The 27167-nt window shown below is 44.5% G+C and overlaps 1 protein-coding gene across 1 annotated transcript in view; it reads left to right on the top strand.

The window, feature by feature from the left end:
- The window catches only part of GNL2 (G protein nucleolar 2), a 68355-nt gene that overhangs the window by 4031 nt on the left and 37157 nt on the right, over positions 1-27167 (top strand). The window contains exons 2-6 of the mRNA XM_040337219.1: positions 10333-10417; positions 21072-21166; positions 21285-21424; positions 25566-25750; positions 26049-26115. Of these exons, the coding sequence (XP_040193153.1) occupies positions 10333-10417; positions 21072-21166; positions 21285-21424; positions 25566-25750; positions 26049-26115 (572 nt within the window). The remainder of the gene's footprint in view (positions 1-10332; positions 10418-21071; positions 21167-21284; positions 21425-25565; positions 25751-26048; positions 26116-27167) is intronic.

Genomic DNA, 27167 nt, shown 5'->3' with positions numbered 1-27167 from the left:
AAAACAATAAAGAAAGTCCTGAAATCTTTCCCATAGTTTGTAGATTTTTAGACCTTTTGCGCAAATCAATCAAGATACGCCTATTGCGTTTTTATTTTACCAAAAATATGTAGGAGAATATATATCGGCCTAAACTGATTCCAGCCCCCTCCCTAAACTAACATATACACAGAATCAATCATAATAAATTCATAAAAGATGGTGACAAAGTTCATAGATTCAAATTAATATATACTGGTAAGTTCATGTGCTTCAAAAACCTTGCTGTGTGACTTTAGGTTAATCAAACGTGCGATTTAAAGTACCAGAGTAAAACATCAGTGCAATCCGTGCGCCCCCTCTTACTCAGCAGAGATCCAAGCCTCACGTGACAGAATTCGTATGCGATTTGAGAGGGTGGCTGGACTTGGTAGTCCCACAAGCTGTAACTCCAATTGTGGCTTAAGTTGCTCTACAGAGAGCCTACAGAGGTCCAGGATTCACTTGAAAATAATGTAGGGACTGCTGGGCTCCGTGGTCCCACGTGCTTTATCTCCAGTAGGGGTGTAACGGATCGTCACCGATCCGTGATCCGAACGGGCCACCCCGTTCGGATCGGCACACCCTGCGATCCGCGGAGCGCTCCGGAGCCTAGGCAAGTCCCCGGCTTCGGCCTAGCTCCGGAGCGGCGGCCAGTCTGCTTGCCAGAGCCCAGCGTGACACGCCTCCCCGGGGAGGCGTGTCACGCTGTGCACTGGGCTCTAGCAAGCTGAATGGGAATGTTGGCAGTGAAGCACTGGTGTGAGAGGAGGGGGGGGAAAGGGGGGAAAAAAGAGCACAATAGCAATTCACAGGGGTGGATTAAAGAGGAAGCAGGTGAGGCTGTTTGGGACTTAAAGTACAATCTTGATGTTTTTACAGCAAAAAAAAATTATATATATATATATATATATATATATATATATATATATATATATATATATATATATATATATATATATATATATATATTATATTTTTTTTTTTTTTTTGCTGTAAAAACATCAAGATTGTACTTTAAGTCCCAAACAGCCTCACCTGCTTCCTCTTTAATCCACCCCTGTGAATTGCTATTGTGCTCTTTTTTCGGATCAGCAAAAAAAAAAATATATATTATTTTAATATATATATATATATATTTTTTTTTTGGACCAATGAAAAAAACGGACCCTTTTTTTTTTTTTGCTGATCCGAAAATGATCCGATCCGTGACTCCTGATCCGAGGATCGATCCGATCCGTGAGTTTTTTGATCCGTTGCACCCCTAATCTCCAGCTACGATTATTGTTGCCCTCAACAAACCTCCAGGGATAAATACAAACGGCGAGAAAGGCAATATAGTGTAATTCCGTTTTGGTTTATTGTGTAAAAAAACAAGAAATGTCCAGGTTTTCTCTCACATAAAAAAAAAAGCACGTTACAATTAATGTCAAGTGGATGTGGGGACATCATTTCCGGCCTGTGGAACTTGCATATAAAGGCAGATGCACTTTTAAGAGCAGCAACCTTTAATGTTAGTTTTTGATTTATACTTATTGGTCTTAGTGGAGGAATTCAATGTTTTATCACTTATTCACTTACCAGAAAAAAAAGCATGACAAGACCTCTTTAACCACTTGACCACTGGGCACTTAAACCCCCTTAATAGCCAGACCAATTTTCAGCTTTCGGTGCTCTCACATTTTGAATGACAATAACTCAGTCATACAACACTGTAGCCAAATGACATTTTTGTCCTTTTTTTCCCACAAATAGAGCTTTCTTTTGGTGGTATTTGATCACCTCTGCGGTTTTTATTTTTTTCGCTATTAATGAAAAAAGAACGAAAATTTTGTAAAAAAATGAATTTTTCTTGCACTGATTGGCAAAGGTGGCACTGATTGGCAAAGGTGGCACTGATTGGCAAAGGTGGCACTGATTGGCAAAGGTGGCACTGATTGGCAAAGGTGGCACTGATTGGCAAAGGTGGCACTGATTGGCAAAGGTGGCACTGATTGGCAAAGGTGGCACTGATTGGCACAGGCGACACTGGTGCGGCACTGGTGTGGCTCAGATGACACTGGTGCGGCACTGGTGTGGCGCTGGTGGGGCACAGATGGCGCTGGTGGGGCACAGATGGCGCTGGTGGGCACTTACGTTGTGTCACTAATCTCTCTCCTCTTCTCTCACGCTGCAATGGTGTGAGGAGAGGAGAGAGATGACCTGCAGGTGACCCATCCGCCCGTGTTTGTTTACATTTGTAGGCGCGATCACGTGGTAAGAAACCGCTTCCATTGGCTCCTTACCGCGATCCTTGTTGCTGCGGGTCCCGTGGACTCGGCGAGCGCCGGTGATCGTGTGTGCGCGACCGCGCAGGTCTGATTCTCCGGGAGGACGTATATTGACGCCCTCCCAGAGTTGGGGAACCGCCTTGTAGCCGTATTTCGGCTATAGGGCGGTTACTAAGTGGTTAATGTGAGATCTAGGGTAAAAAAAACTCATATCTCACATTTACACTTAAAAGCAAAAAAAAAAAAATACAAAATTGGCCCTTTTAAGGCCGTTGGGTGGTAGTGATGTTTTGAAGTCGCTCCCCCTCATCCAATGGCATAGTCTCAAGTGGGGGCCATCATTCTCTCACTTGACTTCCTGCCTAGCAGAGGAGTAGATCGGATCATCTCTGCCACTACCGACCAATCCTCTAAGCTGAGACGACTGGGAGGGGGGATGGGCACCTCTCCCGCCACCGATAAGTGATCTCGTATAGACCACTTTTATCGTAAAGCGGACCGCTGTTGAAGAAAATACTGGGGGTTATAGCAGCTATCTGGCCATAACAACGGTATTTAACGTCAAAGTAGCCAAGTAAATCCACAGCGTGTAGTCTGGAAGTGGTTTAAAAGCTTTTTTTTTTTTTCTTACATTCGCCCCACAGTAAAAAATGTTTACTCACTGTGTGGCTAATAACCACAGAATATGGCGCTTGGTCGCTGTATTGCAGGGATAAGCAATTAGCGGACCTCCAGCTGTTGCAAAACTACAAGTCCCATCATGCCTCTGCCTCTGGGTGTCATGCTTTTGGCTGTCAGAGTCTTGCTATGCCTCATGGGAATCGTAGTTCTGCAACAGCTGGAGGTCCGCTAATTGCATATCTCTGCTGTATTGGAAACCAATCTTGCCAGTTTTGCCATACCCATTATGCCAAAGTGGATTGCCCCTAATGGAGTGTTAGTTTTTAAATGCTTATGGAATTCCCCCAGGGGACAAAGTATGTGGAGCACTTGCTGATGTGATCATTAGTTGCTAGTTGCAAAGCTCACAAGTAGTCAACTTCCGTCTTCCTTTTTTTTTGTCTCAGATGACAGGCACAGAAGAGCGGAGGCAGTTTTACTTTCCAGCCCTGTGGTGCCTTGGAGGAGGGCAAGCTCTGCCAGGCCTTATACAGCAGTGGAGAGACAACATGGCACAGAGACCTGCTGATCTAGAGAGATTACAGTACTGGCTGGAGGCTTGTGTTGTGAATGACGGTGTGCTGGAGAGAAGAGCCATCATTCACAACCACATAAGCCCACAATATCAGTACTACTCTAGTTTCTCTGCCAAATATAGCAGTCAGGTCTGGACTCATTTGAGAGATTAGAGTAGTAGCTTGTGTTATTTTGAATGATGGTGCTCTTCTCTGTCATTCACAACACAGGCTGCCAGCCTAATTTAATACCAGCTGCCTAGAGCACTCTAATGCCCGTACACACGATCTGAATATCGTACGACAGATCGTACAATTTTTTTTCGCTGAATAGTCAAGTAGAAATTGAACAGGTTATAAAAAGTCACATTCTCGTACGACAGAAAGAAAAATCGGAAAGTGGTGTCGTGTTGTAATGTATTTGTATTGTATTTACGATCTGGTATCGTACGAGGAAAATTTTCGTGCATGTCCGATGAAATAATGTCACGGAAAGCCCTGTACTAACGATCCGATTATGGGACGATTCTTCCTCGGACGACATTTTTTGTACGATATTCTGATCGTGTGTACGGGCTATATGATACGCATGCTATATAAAAACAGATACTGACTTTTGGAGTTGACATACAATATACAGAATCCAGCCCAGTAGGAATAAAGAGGGCACTGTTGCTACAGTGCTGTTTTGTACCTCTCCTTGTAGGAGCACCCATAAATCCACCTGGGGTGGAGCTATAGTCAACACAAACAGAAAATAAGGTGACCTTTTCCTGCACAGTGCATTTGGGCCCCTGGGGAATTCGACAAAAATTTGATAACTGATGATGCTTTTTCTTTAAAGATGGACAAAATAGTATTTCTTTATCGTTGCATCACGGGACACAGAGCGGCATTCATTACTATATGGGTTATATGGAGTACCTTCAGGTGTAGACACTGGCAATCTTCAAACAGGAAATGCCCCTCCCTATATAACCCCCTCCCATAGGAGGAGTACCTCAGTTTTTACGCCAGTGTCTTAGGTGTTAGTCATGGTTTAGCTTGCCTCCGCATCCTTGGGATTAGGTGAGCTACCGGTTCTGTCCAAAAAAGCCTGAGCGCTAAAGTGGTCAGTAACCGGACCCCAAACCCTTGGGGTATAGCCCATAATGCTTTCTTTTTAAGAGAGCTGGACCCTGGGCCCAGAACTTAGAAAACCTTTGGGCGCCTAATGTTTTCTGTTTGCCAGGGTGCTGTATGGGTCCAGGACAGTGGATCCTTCATGGAAGAAGAAGGTTCCCAGGGCCTGAAGGTCTAGACATCCCCACGGAGATGGGGGAAGATTGGGCCTCTTGCTTGGCAAAGTCCTGCGGCATGGAGCAGGTAAGTAAGGGGAAAACTTGCGGAACTTGGCTCTTAGCAAGTTTTTTCTGGGAGGTCACAGGGGACATGCCTAAGGTTATGCATTGCATCTGGCAAACCAGTCACATATCATGAAGATAGGATGGCTCTATATGTTATCATTCCCCATAAAAAGTGACCTCCCTGGTAGTGTTGGAAAAGCTGTGAGTGGGGCCTTTTGTGTACAAATGTATGTGTGTGTCAGAGAGCTATGCTTACCTGCAAGCCTCCAGGCGATGCTCTATCCAGTCCTCTTCCTCATGCCTGCAAGGCAGGCAAAAACGCTGACCTCCTCGTGTGTTCCAGGCCTGCGGCTGCAGGAACAGAGAGGCCCTTCCTCCCAACCCCCCCCCCCCCGTCGGCGGGCGCGGTGCGCGTGCACGTGTTATAGGCGCATTTGGCGCCGTTTTAGCTGGGGGGGGAAGGGCGGGTCAGTGGTTTAAGGAAGGGGCGGCCCTTCCTTAGTGCCACAGCTCATTCAATACTTTGGCTTGAGGGAGGAAGGACTGGAGTGAAGCACGGGGCGCTGAGGACACACAGTGGCCAGAAAGAATACTACAGTCTTCAGAAGATTGTGGTTTAGCCTAGGAATAGGCTGTTTTTTCTTTTCTATCTCATAGTCTTTTCTTTGGCAATACTACTCAGGGGGATAGAATGTTTTTTCTTGCCTAGATTGAAAAAAAAATAAAAAAAGAAGAAAAGTTTTTTCTTTTGAAAAAAAAAAAAAAAAAGTGTCATCTGGGGTAGAGGAAACATTTTTTATTCCCCAAACAGGTGTTTGGGCATTTAACTATTTATAAGTCCCAGGTACCAATAAGTAGCAGGTGTACCTCGGTATTGTACCATGGCATCAAAGAACAAGTCAGAGGGTACAAAAGGTGGGGATTCCCCCACAGAGTCTGAGGTCTCGGACAGAGCTATGCCGCTGCTTTCCCCACAGGGAGCCTTTGGGCCATCGGGATCTGGGGCTGGAGCTGACGCGAGTCAACCCAACCCTAAGATGGTCACGGAGGAGGTGTTGCTCACCTCTTTAAATGAGATGCGGAGAAGCATGGGAGAAATGATAGCCGCAGCTATGCGGGGTAGTAAGCGGAATAGATCTCCGTCACCCGTGCGCGGACCCTCGGAAGAGGAGGTCCTTTCCTCTGGGGAATTGGACGACCTCTTGGACAAAGACCAAGTAGGTTCAGGGATCGAAGATCCGGATACAGAGGAGTCTGGGGCAGTCTCCCTGAGGGAGAGCTGGTGGATTCAAGGCTTGACGGACTTGGTCCATAAGGCATTCAACCTGCCTGTACCAGATCTCCAGGTATCGACGATTTCAGCTTTGGGCTCACTGAGGGCGCCTCAAAGCAGTGCTGTGTTTCCGATCCATCCTCTATTGGAGGGAGTCTTGTTCCAAGAGTGGAACAAACCAGACAAGGTGTTCTTACCACCTAAGAAATTTTCTGTCTTATATCCTATGGAAGAAAAGTTTTCCAAGAGATGGGCTTCTCCTGCAGTAGACGCAGCCATCTCATGTGTTAACAAATCGTTAACATGCCCTGTAGAGAACGTACAGGTTTTCAAAGATCCAGTTGATAAGCGCTTGGAAGCACTACTTAAGAACTCCTTCACTTCTGCAGGGGCAGTAGTACAGCCAGCCGTGGCTGCGATTGGAGTCGCTCAAGCTTTATCAGATCAATTTAAGCAAATGCTTGAACTTATTCCTGCCGAGCAGGCAGAAGAATTTTCGGATGTCCCTAAGGCCATATGTTTTACGGTAGACGCAATCAAGGATTCCATCCAGCAAGCGTCACGTTTATCGTTATCCCTTATCCATATGAGAAGACTCTTATGGTTGAAAAGCTGGGAGGCTGAGCCCCCATGCAAGAAGTTCCTGGTAGGGTTCCCCTTCCATGGAGGACGGCTCTTCGGAGAGGACCTAGATAAATACATTCAGACCATTTCAAGCGGCAAGAGTACACTCTTGCCAACTAAGAAGAAGGTTCAGGGGCCTGCGTTTAAACGACAGTCCTCCCCTGGGCAGGGGCCCTCTAATGCCAAGCAGTATCGACGGCCTCCTGCAAGAGCAAACTTCGGCTTCAACAGCAGATCAGAAGGACAGGCTGTTAGAGGCAAGAGGCAGTGGTTTCGCAAGCCAGCAAAACCAGCCCCCAAGTCTACCTCATGAAGGGGCGCCCCCACCCACGAAGGTGGGGGGAAGGCTGCGACTCTTTTCGGAGATTTGGGAAGCCAGCATTCCCGACGAGTGGGTACGGTCTTCCGTGGCCACAGGCTACAAGCTAGAGTTCCTAAGGTTTCCTCCTCCTCATTTCCAGGAGTCGAGGATTCCAAACGATCTGGAGAAAGGAGCCGCATTAAGATCGGCTCTAGATCATCTACTTTCCCAGGGAGTAATAGTAGAGGTACCAGTCCTGGAACAGGGGCTGGGTTTCTACTCCAACCTAATGGAGGCTACGGCCCCCCGGGTGTTCACGAAGGTTCTAGCTCCAATCCTAGCCAGGCTAAGGATCCAAGGGGTCACGATCCTAGCATACCTGGACGACCTCCTAGTCATAGACCACTCGTCTCCCGGCTTGGAGCGAGCAGTGGCCCTCACGGTCCAATACCTCGAGAGGTTCGGCTGGGTCCTAAATCGAGAAAAGTCAGCATTCCAGCCCACAAGGCAGTTGGAATATCTCGGCATGAGATTAGACACAGAACAACAAAGGGTGTTCCTACCTCTGAGGAAGGTCAAAGCCATCAAGGAATTAATCCTACTGGTTCTAAGCAAGAAAGAACCGACTATTCGCCTATGTATGAGACTACTAGGCAAGATGGGGGCTACATTCGAGGCGGTGCCATACGCCCAGAGCCACACTCGCATCCTGCAGGCAGCCATCCTGTCAGCATGGAGCAGAAGGCCACAGGCCTTGGATATCCCGTTGCCACTCTCATCAAGAGTCCGGCAAAGTCTGTGTTGGTGGTTAGACCCTCAGAATCTACTGAAGGGAAAGTCTTTCAACCCAGTGGCTTGGAAGATAGTGACCACAGACGCCAGCCTGACGGGCTGGGGAGCGATTGTGGATGGTTCCACTCGCCAAGGTATTTGGGCAAGGCCAGAGAAGCTTTTACCCATCAACATCTTGGAGCTCAGAGCGGTTCGACTAGCCCTCAGGGCTTGGACGTCGAAATTGCAGGGGTTCCCGGTGAGAATTCAATCAGACAATGCCACGGCAGTGGCATACATAAATCACCAAGGGGGAACCAGGAGTCAGGCCGCTCAGAGAGAAGTGAGCTTGATTCTCCTAGGGGCAGAGGCTCATGTGCCCTGCATATCGGCAATATTCATTCCCGGAGTGGACAACTTTCAGGCGGACTTCTTAAGCCGCCAGACTCTATGGCCGGGGGAATGGTCTCTGCATCCACAAGTCTTTCAAACACTCTGCCAAAGATGGGGAGTGCCGGACGTGGATATCATGGCATCGAGACTCAACAAGAAGCTAGACAGGTTCATGTCCCGCTCAAGGGATCCGATGGCCTGCGGAACCGATGCTCTGGTTTGCCCTTGGCATCAGTTCAAACTTCTTTATGCGTTTCCCCCGCTCCAGTTACTACCCCGCCTGCTGCGCAGGATCAGGGTGGAGCACATACCAGTCATCCTGGTAGCTCCAGCATGGCCCAGAAGGGCATGGTACTCACTAATCCTAAGGATGGTAGTGGGAAACCCTTGGACTCTGCCTCTAAGGCCAGACCTGCTATCGCAAGGTCCGATCCTCCACCCTGCCTTACGGCATCTAAATTTGACGGCCTGGAAGCTGAATCCTTGATTCTCAGGGGTAGAGGTCTGTCTCAGAAAGTAATCTCTACCCTAATCAGAGCCAGGAAACCGGTCTCTAGGGTGATTTATCACAGGGTCTGGAAGGCCTATATAGGCTGGTGCGAGTCCAAGCTATGGCTTCCTCGCAAGTTCACCATAGATAGAGTTTTAAGTTTTCTCCAGCTAGGAGTGGATAAAGGATTGGCATTAAGCACAATCAAAGGACAGATTTCTGCCCTGTCAGTGTGGTTTCAGCGGCCGCTGGCCACCCACTCGCTGGTTAAGACCTTCCTTCAAGGGGTCTTACGTATTAAACCTCCAGTTAAATCCCCGCTTTGTCCGTGGGATTTAAATCTTGTTCTGTCGAGTTTACAGAAACAACCGTTTGAGCCGTTGGCTGAAGTTCCTTTGGTTCTACTGACAAGGAAGTTGGTATTTTTGGTTGCCATAGTTTCCGCAAGAAGAGTTTCGGAGCTGGCAGCCTTATCCTGTAAGGAACCATATCTTATATTTCATAAGGACAAGGTCGTTCTCCGCCCTCATCCTTCCTTCCTACCGAAGGTCATATCCAGTTTTCATTTGAACCAGGATTTGGTATTACCATCCTTCTTCCCTAAACCTACTTCCAGAAAGGAAGGGTTGCTGCATACCTTGGATATTGTCAGGGCCATGAAGGCCTATCTTAAAGCTACAGAGAAAATCCGGAAGACAGATGTGCTGTTTATTCTACCGGATGGGCCCAAGAAGGGGCAGGCAGCTGCAAAGTCCACCATTTCTAGGTGGATTAAGCAATTGATCACTCAGGCCTACGGCTTGAAAGGGTTGCCTCCTCCAGTATCATTAAAGGCTCATTCTACTAGAGCCATGGGCGCCTCCTGGGCAGCACACCACCAGATCTCTATGGCTCAAGTTTGCAAGGCGGCAACCTGGTCTTCTGTCCACACATTTACAAAATTCTACAAGTTGGACGTAAGAAGGAATACTGATACTGCCTTCGGGCAGGCAGTGCTGCAAGCTGCAGTTTGAGACCCTCGGATTCCGGGGGCTCCTCTTTTTTTTTGAGTTAAATTTAAAATTTAAGATTATTTTTCTCAAATAAGTTGGATTTATTATGATTTGAGTATATCTCTAAATTAAATCCTTTTGTCTTGGAGATGTTCTCCCTCCCCTCATTGTAAGCATTGCTTTGGGACATCCCATATAGTAATGAATGCCGCTCTGTGTCCCGTGATGTAACGATAAAGAAAAAGAGATTTTTAATACAGCTTACCTGTAAAATCTTTTTCTTGGAGTACATCACGGGACACAGAGCTCCCACCCCTCTTTTTGAGGACCATTTTGGGAGGCATACTGCTTGCTACAAAACTGAGGTACTCCTCCTATGGGAGGGGGTTATATAGGGAGGGGCATTTCCTGTTTGAAGATTGCCAGTGTCTACACCTGAAGGTACTCCATATAACCCATATAGTAATGAATGCCGCTCTGTGTCCCGTGATGTACTCCAAGAAAAAGATTTTACAGGTAAGCTGTATTAAAAATCTCTTTTTGGCACTGTGGTAAATGTTTTCAGGTATTTCCACCTAATAATTTTCAACAAAATACTTGTAAAATGCCACTAGAGTGTAAAAGGCATGCATCGGTTTTGTGGAATGGCGGTAACAATTATACGTGTTTCTGTGAACAGATCGCGTGAAGGGTGCTGGAGGCACCAATATGAGAGACCGGGCAACCATCAAGCGCCTAAACATGTATCGCCAGAAAGAACGGCGGTAAGTTTTTTCTTTTTTTACCATATTCTTAAGTAAATCTCTCTTGCCAACTCATATTTAAAGTACCTTTTTATCCAGCTTTTATCTAAAGGGCACTATCATCTTCCTCTTAATGAGGCTGCTTTTTTTTCTCATCTACACAATGCTTTTTATATTTAGTAATTTTCTCTTGTTCGCTTTTTTTTTTCATAAACATTTTATCAAATGTTTTTAAAAGAAATAAAACAAAAATAATATGCCACATACATTATACAGTCCTGTATGTGGAGAATGATAAACCAGATAAGGCAAGAAATTAACAATATCTACCATAGGATGAGAGTAGGGTCTCATACCATGAAGACAAAAGCCCCCCCCCCCCCCCCCCCCCCCCCCCCGTAAGAATATGGCAAACAAATACAATTTCTAACAAGCATTTTACCTATGCTACCTGAGAACAATACCAGATATAGCCAGGAATGACCACTGCCTACCTGGATAAAAATTTGTAGCCATCTTGGGTCCCTCTCAACTCCATCTATCTTTGCCAAGTGTACTGAGGGATGCAGAGTCATAAATGACATGTAAGTAAGCCTATCACAATACTCAATCGTGTTGGTGTAGTTGGATATCAATTGACAAGTTGTAGTTCTTGATATGAATGCAAACCTCAAAAGGTTGTCCAGGGCGTCCATATATTGCAGAAACTTTATCAAGAGTGATATGGATCAGCGCCTCCATCTCGGGTATACGATCAATATGCCGGAGCCACTCCTTCATCGATGCACTGGGACACATAACCTAGCAGCATTGATCATATGTATAACCGATTTGTAGCAGCGATTTTTAGATATCTTGGACTGATGCAGAAGGTAAGGTACTGTGCTGGAGAGAATTCCAATGGAAGCGAAGAAACAGCCAATGTTGTATCATGATCCTTACGCCAATAAGATTGGATTATTGGCCACTCCCACCAAGTATGGAGGAAGGTTCCTGTCTCTTTGCCACACCTTCAACAGCAATCAGGCACCAAGAGGGCACATTTTTTAATCGGATCTGGAGTTCTATCCCACCGCATCTTCAGTTTATAACCATTTTCTTGAGTCAAGACGTTCAAGGATCCTTTGTGAATATATAAATGAATGCGCTCCCAGCTAGATTAATTTAACTTGGTTCCCAGTCCATTCTCCCAGAATGGAACCAGATGGACTCTTGAACATTGCAGCATAAAGCACGGAAATCATATGAGTTTGGGGGGACGATCAGAAGCAGAGTGACTCCACCACTGTGTAAAGCCCACTCTACGAGATGGGCAGTCCATGTAATGTCAGAGTTAAATATATGCCCAGAAGAGAAAGGAATCCGTGTTGGATACCTCGGCAAGCTCATTAAGGTTCTTGAATCTGCCTCTACGGAAATAATGTTTAGGCACCATCCCTGTATACAGGCCATTCTGCCGCTAGAAAGGTCCCAGATAGGCCTGGAGTAAAGTCTGGATTGTTGTGCACAGGAGTGATTGGGCAATCTTTGGCAGACACTGCATGCTTGGCGCATGCTCTAGCAAAGGCATGTAGGGTAGCTCCTATCGGGGTGAGAGTATAGCTTTACCAAAGTATTGTCTTTAGGGAGCCAAGGAGTCTCCCGCAATTCAGCTTTTGAAGCAAGATGTTTCAGGTTCACCTAGCCTTTACATTGGGCATTAACCTGCCAATCGACCACTCAGGCAAGGTGGACCGCTCAGTAGTAACGTTGCAAGTCCGGAAGGCCAATACCACCACACAAGACTTCAGAATCGCAAGTTTCGACCAACTTATCCGTGCAGATTTGTTACACCATAGAAAAGCTATATACCTGGATTTGTATGATGCGAAGGAGGTAAGCGAATTGGTATAGTCTATAGCTTATAGAGCAAGTGTGGAAGAACTGTCGTTTTTGTGATGGACGCATGCCCAAACCAGGAGCTAGTGGGAGCATCCCATCTTTGTAGGTCACGACGCAGTTCTGCTAAAAAGTTTCTGCTATAGACTTCTGAGAGGTCTACCGAAAGTTGTATACCCAAATAGGTGATGGCATCTGGCTTCCACTGAAAAGGGAAGCTAGTCTGACATTGCTTGGCTAGTTCCTTTTGGGAGTGAGAGATTCAGTGCAAAAGACTTGGAGTAGTTTAATTTTCAGATTTGACAAGAGCTTAAAATGATCAAGGACTTTCATAAGGTTATAAAGGGACATCAACGGAGACGGAAGAAAAAGAACAGCGTCTGCATATGCTGCAATCTTATAATCCCAAATGTGTACACGTATGCCCTTAATATTGGGGTGGGATCAAATGTAGTGCAGGAGGGGTTACAGCGTAAGAATGTAAAGCAGGGGGGGAAGAGGGCTTCCTTGTCTGGTCCCATTATGGCTAGAGAAGGTGTCTGACTGGTGGCCATTAACCCCAACTCTAGCTCTGATGTCCTGATCCACAAAGCACCCAGAACTGCCTCCATAATATCCCAGGTTACTCTGTCGAATGTCTTCTCAGCGTCCATTGCAAGAAAGAAACACTCTTGCTAGAAGTAAGCCAATGATGCAAATTCAGGGCTTTGAGTGTTATTGTCCCTGGTTTCTCTGCCAGTGACTAACCCCACTTCATCCAACCCACCCATGCTGGAACATGGTAGGACAAACGTGTCGCCATGATCTTGGAGAACTGGTCGTCCACTTTGAGAAGAGAAATTGGACGATAATTGGCGACATTCGTAGGTTCTTTTTCTTAAGAATGTCCAAAATAAATGCCTCAATGAGGCTCTCTGTGATTTAGGGTAACATGAACAATTAAAGTTGTTAGCCCACCAAGTGAAAATTACAGTATCCTCTGTTTGTTCATGTAAACTGCCCTGTGTCTGTGCTTTATAAAAATTAATGCAGCTATATACCTCGTTTCAGAGCACCGCTCACATGACCCGCTGCCTGTCTCCCCTCTCGGATCCCCCGCTGTCAGGGGGAGAGAGGCGATTGGTGCTCTCAAATTAGGTATATAGCTGCATTAGTTTTATAAGACACAGGGCAGATTGCATGAATAAAAAGGATCCTGTAAAAAATGTATAGTAATTTGAACAGCAGGAGGGGAGGGGCAGGTATGGACACAGAGCTGGGGGGAGGACAGAGGAGACAGCAGATGAAGAAGGCACGTAAACTGACCACGGTGACGGGGCTCCGCAGCCATGACACACCATGGTCTGTTTACAAATGGGAGGGCAGAACTAGGCAGGATCAACCAGGTGTTACAGGGGGGAAAATGACACAGCACAAGCAGTGCACTGTGGTGGTGATTATGCTTTAAAGGAACAGGATCCTTCTTCGTTAACCTAAAAAAAAAAAAAAAAAAAATGTTTACAACCAGGAGTGAAATGATGTAGGTTGCTAGTGTTGACCTCTCCTTATGAGAATGTTGTTTGTTTTTGGCTGTCGTGTTGCTGTATTGGCTTTATCAGTTTGACGAAGACTCAAACAGATCTAGATATGGAATCCTGACCTTCTTTATCATGTATAGGTATGTGAAAAGTACTGAAGGCAGACACAGCCAAACAACTAGCTTTGCCATGCCTTGCCTTCTTTCATGACGTGTAGTTTAAAAGTGTGTGTGTGTGTGTGTGTGGGGGGGGGGGGGGGGGGTCTAATGCTAACTATCCTTGAAAACTTTCCCTTCCCCCTCCTCATGCATACCCTGCGTGGGGGGGGGGGGCGGTGCCTTTTTCCCCCTAATCGTCTTTCAGGACAGCCACCTGAGACCTTGGCCCCTCCCCTTTGTAGGAAACACCGCGCCAGCCTCCTATAAATTTCCTCCTCCCCTGCTGGCTCCTCAGTTATTTGTGTTTCCTCCAGAGGGGAAACGCCATTAGGAACCAGCTAGGAGAGCCATGGGAGGCTCAGGCAGTCACATCCAGAAAGGGAGCGAGGGCTCCTGGGACAGGCCAGGTCACTAACCTGGTTAAAATTGCCGCCCTCATATCCCTGAGTGCAGGTGTAGGTCGGGGGGGCTCCGTTTGCAGCACCGAGTGCGGTGGAGAGGTGTGCACAGCCAGCGTCCCATGCTTCAGCAGCGTGTGTGGCAGCAGCAGGAAGGAGATTTCAGAGCGCAGCCACGCCAGGTATCGGGACCACAAGGAGCCGACGGCGGGTGACGTCCTGTCCAGCAGACGGGGGTGTGCACTTCCGGGTTCACGGCTTCCGGTTCCGGACGCAAATTTTGAAAAGCGGAGTAAGGCAGAGGCTGGAGGGAGCTGCAATTGCTGTAGAGACAGCACAAGCATCGCTGGTGACAGACATGTCGGAGGCAGAAGGAAGGGATACTGCTCCAGCAGAGACCAGCTCCAGCCATCCTAAGGTTAGGGGAACCTAGGGTGAACCTCCCCTATCCTCAACCCACCACCCCTCCCCCAAGGAAAAAAGGGAGGGGGGGTGAGTCAAAGCCCTCAGTGTCAGAGGGTGGTTCATGGGGCCCCTAGTGAGGTAAGCCCACATGAAGGCACTGCGTACACTGCCGTGGGCAGGAGGAAGGTTACGGTACTAACTGTGGGGTGTCTTTTTCCCTTATGTCTTTGAGATAGGCCTACCCACAGCTCAGAGGAAGTGTCCATCCTGCAAAGTCACACTTAGAGATTCATGAAGGAAAGCGATTTGTAGTGATTGTATTAGCAAGCTAGTACAGGAACATACTTCAGAACAGAGTGAGCTAGCATCATCTGTTAAAGAATTATCCAACACTTTTTAAATCCTTTAAAACCTTTTTTGAAGGATTTCAGATCCCACAGCTTCAGTCGGCTTCTCCTCCAGTACAGACGGTTATAATACCGGAATGAATACCTTCCACCATTGCAGGCACTTCAGTAACTCCTAGAGAGGAGGCAGAAGAGGAATCTGACAGCGCAGTGTCCGGTTCCCAAGAATCGGACGAGGAGGCTCAGGAAGGTGATTCCAGAAAGCCATCCCGTTATAAGCTCTCATTAGAGGATGTCGATCACCTCTTGGGAGCCATATATACCACACTGGGTATACAGACAGAGAAAAAGCCCCTATCCCTGCATGACCAGATGTATGAGGGATTGGGAGAACAGGAAAAGAGGAATTTTTCCAGTTCACGAGATGTTAATAGAAGCAATTAAAGAGTGGCAGGAACCAGAAAGAAAACCATTTTTTTTCTAAAGCTTTAAAAAGACGATTTCCATTCTCAGATGACCCATCCTCAATATAGAACAAAACTCCAAAGCTAGATGCCGCCTTCTCACAAGTATCAAGGCATACGGATTTAGCATTTGAGGATATGGGCATCTTATCCGAGGCAATGGATGAAAGGATGGACTCCACACTGGACTCATGGGACTCCACACTGGGAAGTTTAAAGCCAGCGATGGCAGTCACGGTGGTGGCCAAAAATATATGGAGTTCTGGTTAAACCAGATCCAGGCACACATTGAGGAAGGAACTGTTGAAGAGCAAATCCTATCCTCCTCTCCCACACTGCTGCGAGGCATAGCCTATATCACAGATGCCTCAGCTGAACTAGTACGGATGGCAGCTAGATCATCCACACTAGCCAACTCCACAAGACGTCCCTATGGTTAAAGACATGGCAGGGGGACTGCGCATCTTAAACCAAATTATGTGGCATCCCATTTTTAGGGGACTTGCTTTTTGGGCCAGGTTTTGAGAAAGTGCTAGATCGTACAGCGGATAAAAAGAAAGCATTTCCGCTGAAACTCAAAGCGCCCTGGAGTCAGCCGCAACAGAACAAAGGAGGCAAAAAAGTGCAACTTGGGTCCCAAAAGGTCCCCGTTATACAACACCCAAGGCAGACAACCAGAAAAGACCTTGGGTCGCGAAGGGGAAAGGCAAAGGAGGAGCGATTTTTCATCGTCCTGAGCAAACCTACGAAAATAAATGACAAATTGGTCACAGTAGGAGGAAGACTGGGGGCCTTCCTCCCGCAATGGGAAAAGATAACCTCCAATCAATTTATTTTAAGAACAATAAGGGATGAATATCACCTGGAGTTCTCAAAACCACCCCCCAAACAGATTGTACTTAACCAAACTTCCAAAAAACAAAGGAAAAGCCGAAGGGTTAATGAGAGCCATAGAGGATCTCAGGAAACGGGAAGTAATCACAGAGGTGCCAAAGGAAGAAAGAGGACAAGGATTTTACTCCCACATATTCAGAGTACAAAAACCCACGGGAAAGGTCAGACCAATCCTAAACCTCAAACCCCTGAACGTGTCCATAACCTACAAAAGATTCAGGATGGACTCCATATATTCAGTCAAGGCCTTACTACCCCCAAACTGTTTTCTAGTTTCCCTAGACTTAAAGGACGCATACCTACACATCCCAATACACAAACATTTTCAAAAATTTCTAAGGTTAGCAATAGAAACAAAAAACAAAACCATGCACCTACAATTCCGAGCCTTACCCTTCGGCCTTTCCTCTTCACCCAGAATCTTCACAAAGATTCTGGCGGAAGCCCTGGCACCATTGCGAGTCCAAGGCATATCCATCGCCTATTTAGACGATTTGCTTCTTTTTGCAGAATCTCCAGAAAGGTTACAAAAAAACCTTGATCACGCAGACGTTTCTAAATAATGGCTAATAAATATAGAAAAATCCAACCTACAACCCACTCAACAGAAAACATACTGGGGATATGTAATAGATTTGGTCCAACAAAAAATATTCCTGCCCAAGGAGAAAATAGAAAGTCCAAAAATAAGCGCAATACAGGCAAACTTACCATGCACCATCAGAAAGGCTATGTCAACACTGGGGTTACCAACGTCTGCAATCCCAGCAGTACAATGGGCAGCCCTACATTTTCGGCCACTGCGAATGTTCCTATTAAAAATATGGCATCACAAGCAGGGGTCCTTGGACACTCAGGTTCTAATACCAGCAAAGGTAAAAAGAACCCTATGGTGGTGGAGGACATTTGAATGTAACCAAAGGTCGGCTGGACATTTCCCAGACCCTTACCACAGACATAGGATGGGGAGCGCATCTAGGCTCCCAGATAACACAAGGGATGTGGGCAAAGGAAGAGAGGATAAGATCATCCAACTGGAAGGAATTGAAAGCAGTAGGGCTTGCGCTTAAATCCTTCCAGAAAGAGTTAAAAGGACATCACTTGCAAATCGAGTCCGACAACGCATCACATACTCTCTCTATCAGCAGCCCACCTAAAAGAGGATTTAAACAGAGTGGCAGATTTTCTCAGCAGGAAGCAAGTGAAAGAAGGCGACTGGGCGTTAAACCAAGAGGTGTTCATACAAATTACACAAAGATGGGGAACACCTCAGGTGGACTTATTTGCCTCAAGAGAAAACAAAGTCGGCTTTCTTTACCCTAAAAAGAGAGGATGGGGCGCTAGGGGTGGATGCGTTGGCACAGAGGTGGACATTCAAAATATGTTATGCCTTTCCTCCAGTGCTAATACCAGCAGTGATAAGAAAACTCGGCATAGAGAACACAACTTTGATTCTCATAGCACCTCACTGGCCCAGGAGACCGTGGTTCTCTCTGTTGAAAGAACTCGCTATAGAGCCCCTTAGTTACTTCTAGTCCGGGAAGATCTACTCTCCCAGGGCCCAATATACTGCCCCCAAGTGAAAAGGTGGAACTTGGCCGCCTGGTATCTAAGGGGCAGCTGCTGAAAGCAAAGGGGTTCTCGAGCCGCTTAGTCGCGACTCTGCTAAAGAGCAGGAAAGTGGAGACACGTAAGATCTATCAAAGTGTGGAAGTGCTTTAACAATTGGTGCACAGAAAACACTTAACACACAGAGTTCAGTGGCCGTCCTAGAGTTTCTGCAGAGTGGTGTAGAGAAAGGGCCAAGCCTTAGCACTTTAAAGAGTCAAGTGTCGGCACTTTTGTTTTTTCAAGAAAAAAGATTAGCATCTGATCTATGGATAATCGGGCTCTTCAGATCCCTGAGCAGGCAAAAACCTATACAGAATAGTCTTTCCAAAGTGGGACCTGTCACTAGTGCTGCAAACTTTGACAGCAGACCCCTTTGAACCACTGGAGAATTGCAGCCTAAAGACGCTGACGCTTAAAGCAGTCTTCCTGGTAGCAATCAACACATCAAAGCGTGTTTGTGAGATAGAGGCCTTATCAATCGGGCCCCCCTTTTGTCAGATCTTTGCACATCGCATCATTTTTACTTTCGGCAGGAATCCCGAGTCCATTTTAATCTCGAGGTTTCATAGGGAACAAGAGGTCGTGTTGCCTTCATTCTGTTCGAACCCTTCTAAAGAACAAGAAGTAAAGTTTCATCATTTAGACGTCAGGAGATGCGTCTTGCATTATTTAGAGGTAACAAAGACACTACGGAAGATGGATTCCTTATTTTACATTCCGGAGCTTAGAAAAGGGCACAGAGCCACTAGATGCACCATAGCGAGATGGCTAAGGGAAGCCTTACAAGTTAGGAGGCATACAGATTCCAGAGGGTATCAGAGCGCACTCCACAAGATCAATGGAAGCCTTGCAGGCAGAAAGAGCTGGAGCAATGCCGGAACAGATTTGTAAAGCGGCGACATGGTCCAGCTTTGCCACATTTGTAAAGACACTATAGGGTGGATCTTTGGTCAGCTAAAGATCAGACCTTTGGACGCAAGTTCTTACAAGCTGTGGTCCCACCCTAAGGGTAAGTGCTCGGTTATTCTTTCAGGTGGCTATCCTGAAAGACGATTAGGGGAAAAACGAAGTTACTTACTGGTAACGTTCTTTCCCGAATTCTTTCAGGACAGCCGGGTACCCACCCGAATGTGTATTAAAAGAACATGAGATTTCCTTACAGGAAATGCGATATAGTTAACTATGTGTATCATATATTTTTGTGTCTCCCCAGCAACTGGAGGTGCTCTTGAAAGAACTGAGGAGCCAGCAGGGGAGGACGAAATTTATAGGAGGCTGGCGCGGTGTTTCCTACAGAGGGGAGGAGCCAAGGTCTCTCAGGTGGCTGTCCTGAAAGACTCCGGGAAAGAACGTTACCATTAAGTAACTTCGTTTTTTTTTTTTTTTTTTTTCAGTTCAGTCTGATCATGTAACTCCCGGTCCCCTGTGTAAGGGAACTCTCCACAATGGCTGTGAATTGCAGGAGCTGTGTTGACACCGTTAAGCCCTATACACACAGCCGGGAATCCCGTCAGGAAAAAAAACTTTGGTTTTCCTGACGGGATTCCTGGCAAGCTTGCCTTGCAAAGCCATTTAAAGACGGCCACTCAAAAGAACCGCGGTTCTTTTGAATGGCAAGAACGCGGTGATGTCATCGACTGTGACGACCCGGCGTCTCGTCGCATTTGATTCCGTTCTTGCTTCACCCCCACACTAGTTTTGTATGGTTTTTCTACACTCAGGTAAGCATACAGACCATCGGATTTCTTGGCAGGAAACACTCTGCCGGGAATACCGATGGAAAATTAGAGAGCAGGGGTCTCTATTTTCCCATCGGGATTCCCGGCTGTTTTCCTGTCGGGAAAACTGCTAGGGAGCATACACACGGACGGGATTCCCGGCCAAATGCTCTCCTGGCAGTTTTCCTGCAGGGAAGACCTGTCGTGTGTACGAGGCTTTAGACTCAAGCTGTTGTCGCCACTCCCTTCTCTTCTGACATTGGGATGCTGGAGTAACAGGATTACATGACCAGATTATAGGTAAACAGAGAAGCCTAGGATACCACTTGACACTTTCCGGACATCTTTTATGACCGCACACAGATTATTCTCTTCCAGATAACAGTAGTAAAAGGTAACCAAATAGTTTTTGGTAAACACTTATGCAGTGCATTAGGGAGGCACTTTTTTTCATTAAAGGTTCACCCTAAAAACTACTTTTTTTTATTACACTGGCCCCCCACATTACAATACGATTAAGGCTATTATTATTTTTTTGATGCTGTACATACCTTTGTACAGCATATTCACCCGTGGCATCCGGGTTGCGAGTCCCGCGGGAGTGGGCGTTCCTAACATGTCTGTGATTGACGTTTTGCCCAAAAACGAGCTCCCCCCCCCCCCCCCCGTCGCGTAAGCCGCGTCACGGTTGGCAAAAGGAGCCGAACGGCGAGTCGGCGCTATACTGCACATGTGCATCGCCGTTCGGCTCCTTTCGCCAATCGTGACGCGGCTTACGCGACGGGGGGGAGCTCGTTTTTGGGCAAAACGTCAATCAGACATGTTAGGAACGCCCACTCCCGCGGGACTCGCAACCCGGATGCCACGGGTGAATATGCTGTACAAAGGTATGTACAGCATCAAAAAAATAATAGCCTTAATCGTATTGTAATGTGGGGGGCCAGTGTAATAAGAAAAAGTCGTTTTTAGGGTGAACCACCCCTTTAAGGAATCATTCCTAGTTGGTTTGCCAAGGTGTTTCACATTAGGAAGATTGTTGCAAAAGTTATTGGCAGCAGAATCTTTTACAAGCAATTCTGCTCACTTTCTGTCTTGGTGACCCATCAGGAAGTCGCTGAAGATCTCTGCAGTGGGTGTACAGTTAGCAATGAAAGCCTGACAGAATTCTTAACCTTTTCCATGTAATTCAAATAAAAAAAAAGCTGGAGTTCTTTTTAATTTTATTAATATTAGGAACAGAACAATCTGTTTATGAACATTGGTTTGGCTCACTTTTGTATTTCAGGAACAACCGTGGGAAAGTGATCAAGACTCTACAATATCAGTCTTCAGTCCCATCTGGCACAGTGGCTCGAGTGGAGCCCAACATCAAATGGTTTGGTACGTTTTTTTCATTGTAAGTCACATACAGCCTTCTTTTATTGTGACTGTGTATCTGTTTTGTGTTTTGTGTATCTGTTGTCCAGTAGAGATATTCATATTTATTTTTGTTAATCAGGAAATACCCGTGTGATTAAGCAGTCATCTTTACAAAGGTTCCAGGAAGAGATGGATGCTGTAATGAAAGATCCATATAAGGTGGTGATGAAGCAGACTAAACTACCAATGTCTCTCTTGTATGATCGAAAGAAACCTCATGTAAGTTATTGAGCAGTTAAAAAAAAAGAAAAAAATATGTTTATTATATTTTCAGTTCAAAGTGATTTTGTAATCCACAATTCATTATTATTTTTTATTTTTTTATGGTTGTCCTGTTTGTAGCTGTTGTAGGGTTTAACCCTATTCCAATCGCACAAGTTTATGAATAGTTTCATTAGTCTGTATGGTAATTTAAAGTTGTGCTTTTAATACTTTAAACAGATTTTTTTTTTTAGCTAGCATGGTGGGGTTATTTACACATAGAAATCTGAGCATAATACATTTTGTTTAAACTCTGTCTTTCTAGTTTTGTAGTGGTGATATTTTGGTCCATATGTGAAATGTGACCGACATAAATGCCTTGCTTCCAGCTCACCTTTACAACCTAGTTTGCATAGGGATATATGAAAAGCCTGCAGACATCACCTGGAGCTGAACAATGTTCATCACTATGGACTTTTCAGACCTCCTTCTTACATGGCATATGTTTGCTTATTTATTTATTACATGTACTCGTATAGCGTGGTCAGTTTATGCAGCACTTTAAATAATATATTGTACTTTCACATCAGTCCCTGCCCTCCAGGAGCTTACAATCTACAGTTCCTAACTCGCATTCTTACACATACTAGGGCCAATTTAGACAGGAGCCAATTCATCTCTTAGCATGTCTTTGGAGTTTTGGAAGAAACCGGAGTACCCGGAGGAAACTCGCACAGGAGAGCCTGCAAACTCCAGGCAGGTAGTGCTGTTGGGATTTGAACCGATGACCCTAGGTAGGTGCTAAGCACCATTGATCACTTTTCAGAGGTGTGGTAATAATGGCCTCAAGTTTAATAGCAAGTAGCTTTTACAGTGCCTCTCTTCTAAATTAATGACAATCTTTAAGGGACACGTGTCCCAGGCTGCTGCAGTGGACATTAGTTGGAGAAAAGGGTATAGTTTTTTTCTGTAATTTCACAAATGGTTATGTTAGAGCTGCACAATCAATCGTTAATCAAAATCGCAATATCTTTCCCTTCCTGATCTTCAAAACAGCATGTCACAATTCTTTGTAACAAGTGCAGAGTTCTCACAGCTGGGGGAAGAAAAAAATCCATGCAGCCTGCCAAGTTTTATCACAAAGAGTAGAAACAAAGTATCTTTTCGTTCTTTCATGAAAGGAAGGAACTCTAGCGTATAAATGAAAGAGGTTTAACCATTTAAAGACCAAACCTTTTCTGACATTTGTTGCTTACAAGTAAAAATCATTTTCTGCTAGAAAATTACTTGGAACACCCAAACATGCCACTTTTTTTATTTTATTTTTTATTTTCTTCAGCAGAGACCCTAGAGAATAAAATGGTGGTTGTTGCAATATTTTATGTTGCACCGTATTTGTGCAGCAGTCTTTTCAAACACATTTTTTTTTTTTTTTTAAACCATTACATTTTAATGAATAAAAAATATATAAAATAAACGAAAGTTAGCCCAATTTATTTTAATTTTTTTGTATAATATGAAAGATGTTACACCGTGAGAATCTTGATCTTAATTCTAAGCAAAAAAATCATGATTCTCATTTCGGCCGACATCATGCAGCTCTAGGCTATGTATAATTTGTAATATGACAAACTATGGGACAAAAACTGCTGGAGGGAGAGTTTTCCTGTTCATGCACCATTAGCTATTGCTGATTCGAGCTATGAAATCTGTAGAATGGGTCTAAAATATAGCGATGGACGTCATTGCCTGGTCAGTTTTATTACTTTGTTAATTAAACTGCCTCCTGAGCAAATGATTTTACTTTATAAATAGGAAACATCTTCTGAAATGGCAGATGAGTTATGCAAGCTTAGCGACTTGACTTTCTGCTTATGTTTGGTTTTATAACCCAAGACCGCATATGTTTTCAGATTTATTAGACAAGAATATTATTATTATTATACTGTCTAATAATATGACATAACCCTGTTCTCAAGCTGGGATCTTTCATCTTGTTTCAAATATTCAGAACCTCTTCACATTCATCATTCAGTTTTTAGGAACATAAAGTTCTATTGTGCATGCACGTCTAAAGCAATGTTTTATGTTTTTTTTTTTTTTTTTTTTTTTTTTTTCCATTAGCCTAATGCACATGTGTTCCATTAAATACAAAAGGGAAATGTTATCTGAGTAAAACACTGCACAGAAACATAGGTTGCAATATGTTCTTGGGTTTTATGTTTTGAAGAATAAATTAGCACATGTGTTGTATCTAATTAAATATATCATACCTGTGGCAGTCTCCCTTCAATCACAATGGTTTTTATTGGCCTTTGCTCTCTCTAGTGAACATTTAATTCATCGGAGAACCCTGGCATTGTAGAATTACCATGCTGGCAAAGGAAGTGTGTAAAATTGGCCTTGGTTTTCCCTTATGTTTTTTGTTTCTTCTATTTCCTTGGAAAATATCCTCAAAGAACCGAAGACGAACCCTAAAGGCATAGTCTGAGGTACAAATGTCCCAACGCTTTCCAAAATAGTGTGTAAGAACACTTCAAGGAAGCTCAATGCATGCTGCTAGGGTTTGACAAGCGTTTGGTTTCTTACATAAATAAATGTTTAAATAATGCATATATGGATTAGGTGGATTGTTTCTGACCAGAATGTCTTTCATTATCTGTAGGAATAAGTTAAATGGTATGTAATTGTAAACCCTAACACACTAACTGGTCTCTTTTTGGTCTGTCAAATAATTGCAAGGTTTTCTCTTTTTCCATATCCTTTACATGGTTCATAGTTACTTCAGGACTGCAGAGCCCCACCCCTTTGCTGTAGTGGAGAGGGGGAGGTTTCTGTTTTCTTAATACATTAGTGTTGGTGAGCATTGTAACCTTAGGACAAGAGGTGCTTCAGACAGACAGTACTACTGGGCTATAGCAATCATCAGGCAGAAAGAGAAAATGAGTGGAGAAGCATTGTCCAGCAATCTCTGCCGTTTGCCTCAGTTGTCACTGCCTGGACTAGGGCGAATGGTTCCTTCATGCCGACATCCTCAATCACCTATGTAAAAAAAATGGGGGAACTTCAGATGTGGACATCCTGGCCTCCGGGTTCAACAATGTTACCCCTGTTTGTGGCCAAATTAAGGATCCTCTAGCACTGGTACTAAATGCTCTATTAATTCCTTGGACTCCGGCTCAGGTTACTATATGCCTTCCCACTGTGACTGTTCCTCAACAGCTCCACAAAATAAGGGAGAAGACATCAGACCTAATACATTATTTATTTGTCTTGTTTGAACTCAGGCATTTCAACCCAAGAGATTACATAGTACCTTGTATTCTGGCCTTCCTACGATTGAGACTTGACTAGAAATTGGTTTTAAGAACTATTTTTAAAAGGGAAGTTTGGGATTTAAATGGTAAACAATTATACTCACCTAGTTGTATGCAGCATTGATTCGATACTGCTTCTGTATATGTGCTCCCTTCACCCGATCCGTGTGGATCTCCTGAGCATTCCGACATCAAGCATCTGTTGCTCACCTTCTCCCAAGTTCTACTGGTCGGATGTCTTGGCCTACGTGGATGCAGCCTTTGGCCACAAGCTTCTTTCAGCAGCACCCTGAGTTGGGTCTTTGACCATTGTCTATTTTGATGGGCCTGATGACAGTTCAGTATGCCTTGTTGCCCACCCCTCTGATTCATTGCTTGGGCGTCCCAGGGTCTGTGAATATCCAGTATGTTCTGTACTGGTATAATTGGGATGAAAGCAATTTTGACTTGTAAATTCCATATCTTGGAATACGGTACACATCACAGGCCACCCTCCATTTTTTTTTTTTTTTGTGACTTGGCATTACTTGCTAAAAAAAAAAGTCTCACTGAGCCTGTTAGGGTTACAGAGGCACGCCAAGGGGGTGTGTCCAAAAGCTTTCAGTGTCCAATTACTCGCAGATAGCATATAACCCAGGGTTTAGGAATACCCAACCTGTGTCCTGTACTCCAAGATATGCAATCTACAGGTATGTCAAAATTCAGTTTTTGTTTTTTGTTTTTGTTTGGCCTGAAGTTGGTTCATTACATTTTATTATTCATTTATTTTTATTTTATTTCACACTATGTAAAATATGTTCATCAAGGTTAATTTATTCTATCTATCTCCTTTGTTTTTATAGAACGCCAAAGTTCACATCCTGGACACAGAAGGTTATGAAACAACATTTGGTCCGAAGTCTCAGCGAAAAAGGCCAAATCTTATTGCTGGTGATATGCACGAACTTCTTCTGAATGCTGAGGCCTCAGCAGAGACCTATGACCAGGAGAAAGACAGAGACTTGGTTACTGAAGATAGTGGAGTCAGGTATAAAAATAGAAATCATCTCATCTTCCTTTCTCTTTATAAAATTTTTTTTTTTTTTTTTTTATTTATGGTTTCTGCCCTATTAAAGAGATTTTCTCTATGTTCCTATCGAAGTGAGGGAAATCGCACCGAACAGGGAAAAATACTATAATAAAAACCTTTCCGTGCGAATTTCACGCAGCCTATTCACATGAAAGGGCTGCTTTGCTGTGTTGGCTAAAACGCGTCCGCACAGACCAGTGCATGCAAACTCAGACTAAATGCCTATTTGTGAAATATTTTTCTTCTTTTTATTTAGAGAAGAAGCCCGGGAAGAGATATATAAAAAGGGCCAGTCCAAGAGAATCTGGGGTGAACTGTACAAGGTATTCAAAAATATTTGTATTAAATATGACTCTTAAAAAAAATATGCAATGCATTTGGAGAGAAGGGGTATAAACAGGAGTGGTCTCCTGTTGCCTATGAAAGTAGGAGTATAGCGAGACAGCAACCAATAAAATAGTCTTTCTTTATACAATATTAAAAATGGACAAGGTAAAAACCATAAGCTTGTATTGTATCCCATGTATGTTTGGGAGGTGAAGCCCTCTCGCTATTACAGTTAATACCTATATACAGACTTGGATGGTAAACAGTCCAATATAGGTGAAATGGATGAATAGTAATGCCTGTAAGGTAAACGTGCTTCTTCAGGACCCAGACAAAATGGAGAGGGCGAACTATATAAATAACATACATTGGTACATGGAACAAATTTAAATATTGTACAACATTAAACAATATATAGAATTACAGAGTTTGTATGTCTCTCCTAGAATCCAAGTAAATAGAACTCACGTGAGTATAAATAAGCAGACCAGATGTATTACCAACGATGCAGTAAAAGTACATGACTCCTGCCTTGGTTCAAGCTATAAAAGGGTTAATAGTCCCCGAAATATGGTGTGGCGTTCTATAGCTGGACAAAATAACAACATTGTATATATGTGGAGTATTGCACGGTATCACTACCAGGTACTAGCCCCCAATATCTAGGGTGTTGGCTCCCATGTTATACTAATTTAGAGATGTAAACTCCTAGAGGGAACCCCAATGGTTGAATTGACAGAATCCACTGTGGCTGGGGATATCCCTGAAGATTGTCATAATAAACCCAGAGATGTGAACAGGATCAGTTTTTAATAGATATGACAGTCCTGAAATAAAAAATTCATAGAAAATCCCAGCCAACAGTAGGGGCTCCAAACCTTGCATAGGGCCCTAATATGTGGATAACAGTGCATCAATAACTACGGTAATCCCCGTTATACCCCCGCCAGCCGCCGCATCACTACATGACATGCACGCAAGGTATAGGTGTGTCCATAGCAACCATATCACTGCAGCGTCACCAGGGAAGGCACCTGCATTGGTGATG

Source organism: Rana temporaria, chromosome 2, assembly GCF_905171775.1.
Source record: "Rana temporaria chromosome 2, aRanTem1.1, whole genome shotgun sequence".
Classification (NCBI taxonomy): Eukaryota; Metazoa; Chordata; class Amphibia; order Anura; family Ranidae; genus Rana; species Rana temporaria.
This window is presented reverse-complemented; position numbering and strand designations above follow the sequence as displayed.